The sequence below is a fragment of the Poecilia reticulata genome, linkage group LG22 (genome assembly GCF_000633615.1).
Source record: "Poecilia reticulata strain Guanapo linkage group LG22, Guppy_female_1.0+MT, whole genome shotgun sequence".
Classification (NCBI taxonomy): Eukaryota; Metazoa; Chordata; class Actinopteri; order Cyprinodontiformes; family Poeciliidae; genus Poecilia; species Poecilia reticulata.
The window spans coordinates 3200871-3209649 of record NC_024352.1 but is presented as its reverse complement, the minus strand read 5'-3'; the positions used below and the strand labels follow the sequence as shown (position 1 = coordinate 3209649).

At 40.1% G+C, this 8779-nt stretch overlaps 1 protein-coding gene across 1 annotated transcript in view; it reads left to right on the top strand.

Moving 5' to 3' along the window:
* Positions 1-3719: 3719 nt before the first annotated feature.
* LOC103458132 (putative uncharacterized protein MYH16) overlaps positions 3720-8779 on the top strand; it is a 9431-nt gene continuing 4371 nt past the window's right edge. Inside the window, exons 1-10 of the mRNA XM_008398723.1 lie at positions 3720-4170; positions 4996-5070; positions 5147-5230; positions 5963-6025; positions 6794-6895; positions 7638-7709; positions 7790-7846; positions 8409-8471; positions 8561-8636; positions 8709-8771. Coding sequence (XP_008396945.1) covers positions 3813-4170; positions 4996-5070; positions 5147-5230; positions 5963-6025; positions 6794-6895; positions 7638-7709; positions 7790-7846; positions 8409-8471; positions 8561-8636; positions 8709-8736 — 978 coding nt within the window. The 5' untranslated portion in view covers positions 3720-3812 and the 3' untranslated portion in view covers positions 8737-8771. The remainder of the gene's footprint in view (positions 4171-4995; positions 5071-5146; positions 5231-5962; positions 6026-6793; positions 6896-7637; positions 7710-7789; positions 7847-8408; positions 8472-8560; positions 8637-8708; positions 8772-8779) is intronic.

Below are 8779 nucleotides of genomic sequence, written 5' to 3'. Positions count from 1 at the left end.
CTGACTTCGGGGACTCTGGCATGTAAAAAGTCACTTCAATCAGACATATTTCTCCAGAACGTTAGTTAGCTGTCCGCCACAACGCGCATCTGTGGTTCTGAAGCTGGTTGATGGCTGGAGACCATCAGATAGAATTCTGACTTTAAGGTCAGATTAAAGTCAGAATTCTGACATTAATTTACTTGATTTACTTGTTGCAAAATACTGTTTTTAACTCGCATTGTTTCAAAATGAGCTTCATGTAGCACTGAGGTTTAAATACAATTTCTTAATGTAGTATAGTTAATTATTTTTAAGTCTTTCATATTTCTGCTAATTGATATGGACTGGACAGTGCCTATTAGTTGCTATGTGATTTGTTGTGTTCAGAAAACCTTTCTATTCCAATACAGGACGAGCAGTAGCGCCATCCTTTGTTATCAGATATACTATTGAATGCGTCTTAAAATAAAGATTAGAAATTAGATTCTCCATGATACAAATCTATAAACAGTTTAGTTTCTGTTAGTTCTGTCAAGATGCAAGAATGGGTGAAATTCTATTTATATTGGTCAATCGTTTTATTTGAACCCTTGTGTTTAGAAACTGTTCATATGTCAGTTTGGTGCTGGAACTGTACATTTTTGCAGAGCCTTTTTCAACTTCTAATTAGGAGTTAAAAGTAAGGGAAGTTGTTAGTTGAGTAGGTTAATGTGTCTTGGTTGTAAGAGTGTTACTCTTAATTTAATTCTTTTGCCTATTTTTTTCTTTATAACTTCCTTAGTGGGGTTGCGCCTTCCTTTGCAGGTTCTTCTTAGTATAGGCAAGACAGTAAGCATTTTGTTCAAGAGGGTGGGCTGGGACTTAGATACCATGTATAATCATTTCTATCACACTTGGGAGGAATTCTATACTCTTTCTCATTCTAATCTGAGTTATGCAGGTTGATGTAACACAAACAAAGAAGGGGGGACAAGTTACTTTGGTCACATGGAATGTTAAAGGTTTGAATAATCCTGTGAAGAAGGGTAAGATATTAGCACAGCTAAAGACATTGTCTAGTGACATCATCTTCCTTCAGGAAACCCACCTTAATAAGAATGAGCACATAAAATTGAGATGCAGATGGTCAGGGCAAGCTTATCATTCTACTTGTGCAGTGAGAGCTAGAGGCGTGGCAGTATTATTCAAGAAAGGTACACATTTTACCCATAAGTCTACCATATCCGACAAGGAAGGCAGATATCTAATATTAGAGAATTGTACTCTGTTTCTATAACTTTGGTTAATATATATGGCCCAACACAGACTCTCCTCTTTTTTACAAACATGTTTTAGCCCAAATACCTGACATTTCGCAGATTAATCTAATCATTGGAGGGGACCTAAATCTTGTATTAGATCCATACTTCGACCGTTCATCAACACGTAGAGCAGCGGCGTCTAATGCTAGTATTTTTCTTAAGGAATATCTAAATACGCAATTCTAATTTGTTTGATAGCTGGAGGATTTTTAACCCACAGGGGAGAGCCTGTTCATTTCACTCAAATGTTCACAATGTGTACACACGAATTGACTAACGTTGAATGGAAAATTATTGCCCTATACAAGTGAAGTAAAATATCATAATATAGCAATTTCAGATCATGCCCCCCTTTCTTTAGATCTACTTTTAGACCATTTGAACCAGACTGAAAGGACATGGAAATTAGACCCACAATTGTTGGAAGAACCAGAATTTTGCAAGTTTATCAGAGAGCAGATTACTTTTTTCTTTGAAATGAATGACCTTCCAAGAACGTTTCCTTCAATATTGTGGAAAACTATGAAGGCCTTTTTAAGGGGAGGTATTATATCTTTTCAAGCAGCAACGAAGAAAAAGAACCAAGCAGAGTTGGTAGATTTAGAGCAACAAATTAGGTGTCTGGACAAGGATAACGCTATACACACTGCTAGTGTTTAGATGGCTGTAGTCTCACAACCTTACCTCAAGAAGACAAGAGCTCTCTTAATGCTCTCTTAATGTTGCTATTAAAGCACTAAAAAATGGGAAAACGGCTGGTCCCAATAAATACCCCGGGGAATTCTATGTAGAATTTAGTGACCTTTTATCACCATATTTGTTAAAAATATATACCCAAGCAAACTTAGATAATATACTACCGCCTACTATGAGAGTAGCCACTATAAAACTAATACCAAAAAAAGGACCCTGAGGAAGTGGGTCATTACAGACCAATATCATTGCTGACCTATAATCACAAGATACTAACCAAAATTCTAGCTAATAGGTTGAGTTTATTAATTGACAGATTAATTCATCCTGATCAGACGGGTTTTATACCAAACAGACATTCTTTCTTTAATTTGAGACGTCTTTACAATGTGATCTACTCGTAGAGGCAGGAAACTTCTGATTTAGCTGTCCTTTCCCTCGATGCGGAAAAGACCTTTGACCAAATAGAACAGCACTACCTTTTTGCGACCCTGAGAAGATATGACCTTGGTGATGATTTCGAAAAATGGTTAAAAATCCTTTATCACATACCTTGTGCTAGAATTGTCACCAATAAGACATTATCTCCTGCATTCCAATTACACAGGGGCACCAGACAGGGCTGCTCGCTGTCACCCTTACTATTTGCCTTAGCCCTACAACCACTTGCACAATCAATTCACGCCAACCCCCTTGTACAGGGATACACTACTAAAGGGACTATAAACAAAATGTCCTTATATGTGGATGATATCCTTTTGTTCATAACCAACCTTCAGTGTGCTGTACCAACTGTCCTAGATACAATCTCTCAGTTTGGTAGGTTTAGGATCAACTGGTCTAAAAGTGAACTGATGCCAATTAAGCTCAAAGACTCTTCGATCTTGGAAAGTATGCCTTTTAAAATTGCTAATAATAAGTTCACCTACATTAGCATAAAGATTACTAGGGATTTTAATTCATTGTATGAAGCTAATTTCTCCCCCGTTATGGTAAAACTACAAAATAACATTCTGTTTTGGAGATCTCTTCTCTTTGGAGATCATTTCCCTGGTGGGAAGAATTAATGCAATTAAAATGGATTTTCTCTCTCAGGTCCTTTACCTGTTTCAAAATATTCCTATCTTTTTACCTAAGAAATTTTTTAAGAAACTATGGGACTATAAAATGCACCGAATTAGTAAAGCTCACCTTTGCAAAGTAAAATCGGAGGGCGGACTGGCCCTCCCAAACTTTTTATTTTACTATTACTCTTGTGCGCTTCGTACTATTACAATTTGCCATTTTTGAATGTAACTATGACTGACTCACCTCTGGTTGACCAACAGATTCTTCCACCTCAGGTGTAAATCTCCCTGGTAACCACGGTTTGCTTCTCTGATCAAAGCTAGGTTGGACCTCCACCTCCTGGTAGGTCTGCAGCTGCTCCCTCTCTCCATGTTCAGATGATGGATTGATCAGAGATGTGGGATTTGTTCCAATCGGCATGTTGTTCTATATCCTAACTCTGATTTAAACTTCTCCCTGGTCTGTTGGTCTCCATGTTGTTCTCTAATGTTCTCTAACAAACATCTGAGGCCAGAAAACCAACAGCTGGATTCTCTTTACTAATCATGTGACTTCTGACAGCAGTGGCTTGTTCTGGRTTTTATTTAGGGTTATCTGAATAAAGGGAGGATCATGATTACAGTTTAGTGTTAATGTGTTGTTTTGCCTGTTTCATGCATGATCAGAGGATTTATGGTGAGCCCCCGTCTCTCCACCCTGGAATGTTCTCCTGCTGGATTACTGTGTTAAAGCTGCTGGACTGGCTTATCTACGGCTTCTGGCTTCAACATGAGGTCTGCTGCTCTGTTCCTGCTGATGCTCTGCTGCTCTGTCGGTGAAGGCCGAGCGGAGATCTCTGTTCCTGCAGACGATGGCACCAGGACTGAAGCACGTCCCCCCAGGGACCTGAGCGTCCTCTGGGAAGAGGTGCAGGGCCTGAAGCAGCTGGTCCTCAGTCTAAAGGGGGAACAAGTGGAGCAACGACAAGAACTCCGGACTGTGGAGAGTCGGCTGAGGGACGGGGAGATGGAGGCAGAGCTGCAGAAGCAAAGCATGGATGAGCTGCAGATGGCGCTAGATCTCCTGCTGACGGAGCAGACCTCTGGTCTGAGGAAGAAGGTGGAGGAGCTGGAAGAGCAGACCAAAGGTCAGACTAGTTGTTGTGTTTCCTGTTCATGTGCTTCATTAACCTTATCATCCTATTGGCTGATCATAGCTGTGATGAGGAGATGAAGGCGAGATCCATCAACCAGAATCCRTTCAGTTCAGCATATTTGGACAGATAAAGGCAGAGAGTTCAGGTTCAATTCTATCCAAACCTTTTCCAAAAAGATGTAGTCTCAACTCAGCACAGCAACCCCTAAATCTCTGGTCCCCGGTTCCACAAGCAGAGTTCTGGTCTGCTGGGTTTTCTTTTGTCCGTCTACCAGGACATTCTARAGAGCTTCATGCTACTTCCTGCTAACAAACTGGATGGAGATGCTGATTTCATTTTCCAGCAGAACTTGGTATTGGCCCACACTGCTAAAAATACCAAAAACTGCTTCAATGTCCATGGTGGGTATTGTGATCGTTTGGCCAGCAAACTGACCTTTAACCCTATCAAGAGGAAGATGATTGAGCTTTAGCTCTTTTTTTTTTCTTACAAAAACAAAGCAACACAACTTTCAGCCTGTGGATGTTTAAACACTAAGAGACAAACCTCCAACCACCTGCAGCTGGAACTGGAGAGAAAAGTTGGTTTTCCATTGTACTGACTGAGTGAGGCTGAATAGAAATGCACACCGCACTTATCAGATTTTATATATGAACAGTTTTACAGTCATCCTCCACCTTATGTTTATTTAGCACATAAAACTGATAAAATACTCCGTTTTGAAAATGTTTGAAAGCTTTGTGGATCCTTCTCTCAGGCGTTGTGATCCTGACCCCAGACAGCTCTGACATTTCCTGTCTTGTTTGTTTCTCTTAGCTGAGATATCAGAGATTCATGCCAGAATAAACAGCAGTGAGAACTCAATGGAGATCCTGAAGAAGAAGAACTCAGGTGAGTCCCAGGAAAAACAAAAAGCTGCTGGTGTGTCTCTGCAGCGCTGAGCAGTTCGGTGCTGCTGTCTCCACAGCTGTTGCGGCTGAGCTGCCGTTCCTGCAGACCAGACTGAGGGCCAGTGAGAGCAGCGTGGAGCAGCTGAGGAGGAAGGACACAGGTCATCATCCTCCTCTCATCCACCTTCATTACTTCTTCTCTAGGTTCAGCACAGAGCTCCACTGAAGTGTTCACACTCCCTGACCTTATCCACATCTCCTCATGTTCCGACCACAAACTTCTTTGTATTAATTAGGATTCCTTTGTGACAAACCAACACATACGACTATGGAAGCAGAAAAAATTGATCATTTAAAAACTGGAAAATCTAAAAAACGTGGCGTGACTTGTGTTTCCAATAAACATAGAATTGCACAAACTGAAACTACAAAAGTGAATTTGCTTTATGGAAACACAATAATATTGAAAAAGCTCAAGTTTTTTGATAAAAGGTTTTTTGGTCACATYAAATGGATGCATTTTGCGAAACTGCAATACAAACACTTTTTTTTGCATCACAAGTCACGCGATCAACAGCTGGATGTTACTACTTTTGAAAATGTAGAAGAAAACAACAGGAAGTAAAAAAAGACAACAGGAAGTAGCCACGGATATGAATAAGGAAGTAACAGGAGGAGGACAGGGTGTTTTGTTACTCAAAGTGCAGCTGGATCCACCAGAGCTCTCACAGCATCACTCAGTTAATRAAAGTGATGTGTCATTCTAAARTGTTGAATTGTTTGTTAAGTAGACATTTGTCACATGTTCTGAGTTGGACAGGCCAGTAGGATCTGATCCAGTGGATTTCTTTCTGGATGCCTGCTGTCAGTAACCTGCATTTTGCTGCTTTCAGTTCTGGCAGGCAGACTGTGCAACACGGAGAGTTTGATGGAGGAGCTGATGGGGCAGATCTCAGGTCAGGCTGCTCCTCACACTCGTTCGTTCTTAGATTCAGTGGGACTTTCTAAACGTTTCATCACACAGAGCTCAGGATGTTTGTGGACCTAGAAAACGTAGCTAGTTAGCATGTTTTCCTGAAGTTGTCTCAGTTCTGTTGCAGGAGTCTTGAATAAAAACTTCAGCTCAAAGTAAATTCTGAAGYCAGTTTGATTTAGCAAAGGTTGTTTGATCTCAAACTAAGAGCTGCAGGAACTACAGTAAGAGTATTCACACCCTCTGAGGTTTTTCACATGTTGTCTCACTGCAGCCACAAGCTTCACTGTATTTCATCAGYGACGCTCTGAGCCTCACTGCCAGCTTTAATCATCAGAACGGATCAAACTCAGACAGACTGGACRGAGGACGTCCGTGAACATCAGTTTTTACATTTTGTTATAGATTCTCAGTTGGATTTATGTTTGAACTTTGACTAGGCCATTTTAGCATATCAGTATTCTTTGATCAGATTCAAAGAATGCCACATCTGCTTTCACAAATAAAAGTTTTCACATTTTATTTGTGAAGAAAATGTGAAAACTGTGTTCGTCTATGACATGAAATCCCAGTAAAATACATTGAAGCTCATGACTGTAATGTGACAAAATGTGGGAAGTGGAGCGTTTTTATCATTCTGATGCAACAGTTTGAGTGGCAGCAAGAGTAGAAAAGGAAAGTATCTGTCAGGAGTCACCACAAGTGTTTGTGTTGAAATGAACAACATTGGTCAGATTTCCTTCTCTCCCAGAGATCCAGGCCTGCAACACTTCAKCTGGGATGGATTCGGAAGTTCTGGTGCTGGAGAGTCACCTGGACATCCACCTGGACAAGCTGAAGGCTGACATCGAAGGTAACGGTCAGCCTTCTGGGTCCAACATGTTGGAAGACATYTTACTAAGAGCACATGAAGCTTCTACATCAGCCTCCTCTCCTCTGACACTGTAATGTATCAGCAGGTAAAGCTGCTGCAGCTGTTAGCAACACAAACAGCTGCAGCAATGAGCCCATAGTTACATCACATCCATGTTTCTGTCACCTTTTATTATTCAAAGCTCATCTACCTGTAGTGGGAAACTGGCTTGTAGCTGAGACTTTGATGAAAACTTCAGACGATACTGGAAGGCTAACATGCTAGCCAGAGCTATTCTACTGACCTCCAGATGACCTCCAGACATGCTTACAATAATTCAACTAGAACTGAGTTGCTTTATTCATTATTCATTTTATTTGTGAAATCAAAAAAAATTAAAAAATAAAACAGATGTAAGGGCTTTTTCTAATATCTTAAAATAAAACAGTACTGACTGAAAAGTAACTTTTCAGTAATATAAATACATTTGTTTTTGTCAATAATTCGTGAATAAAGATTAAACCATACAAGCTCCACAGGTTTATAACAAGACATTTTTTTCTGTTTTAAGTTCTAAAAAAAATCTCCCAGTGGAACTAGAACTTTTAAATCTATACTCAAGAGTTATTGACTTATTGTCTGCTTTAACAGCAGTAAAAAAATTTTACTGGAATATCAACATTTCAGCTCCACTGATTATCAGAAAAAGTTGGATGTTTTATCTGACTCTGTTTCTTTCCAGGTCAAATTCATGAGTTGGAAAACAAACTGAGTTCCAGTCATGTGGGTCTGGACGGCCTGAGTGCTGCTGCTGGTCAGACCATTCAACAACCGGTTATATGATCAGATTCTTTTATTCTGCCCGTTAACACCGAACTGAACTGTTTGCTGCAGAGCATCGCCTGAACCAAACTGARAGACAACAGGATGAACTCAGGAACCACAACACAGGTGAGCAGCACTTTGACCCATGTGAAGGCAGATTGGTCCATACAGACCCGACTCACTGACCCAACATACAGGACATTACAGTAATCCAGCCTACAGGTCACCATGGATTACTGTTGCCCTCAAAGACCAGGTTTTATTTTTGCGAGCTGCTGCAGTGGAAACAGCTCAACTGAACTAATCTGACAGTGGAATTTGACTTTTGTACGTCAGTCAGCCTGYTTATGAGTTAGTTATATTAATTAAATAATGATTTTAGTAGTTTTGATGGCAGTCGTAGATGTTCTTCAGGATCGAGTTTTTTTAAACAGATGTAAAACATCCACAAGTTAAATAAAGGAAGGCAGTAATCAGGATGGCTTTGATCGATAATGAGCATTAGTTTAGATGTAAGAAGAACATTTCAGGAAAGTTTTAAAAGTAAGTTAATAAACTCTAGAATAAAGAAAAGGGAATCAATAAGAGTCCAGTGACTGATGGAGACAGGCAGCAATCCCCGGGGCGCTTCAAGGACCGACGGAAAAAAAGGAAACTATTTTTACTGTTTTTTGTTTGTTTGTTTCAGAGTTGGTGAGTAGACTGCAATCCAGTGAAAAACAGCTGAAAGATCTGAGGACATTAAACACACGTATGATGTTTACTTTATTGAAAATGAAACTTATTTTAAAAACAAGTTGAAAAATTAAATATATAAGAAAAGGCAAATCTGTTCTGTAGACATGGAGACCAGACTGAGCTCTACTGAGGAACAACTGGACCAAATAAAGAATCAGTCTGCCGGTACCATCATCAGGTCTTGTGTTTGGTTCTGTTCATCCTCAGTGAAATCATGAAATGAATGAATGAATGAATGAATCCTGTTTAGTTCTGGAGGTCAGACTGAGAGTCAGTGAGAAACGGCTGGAGGAGCAGGAAACAGGAAGCTCAGGTAACATG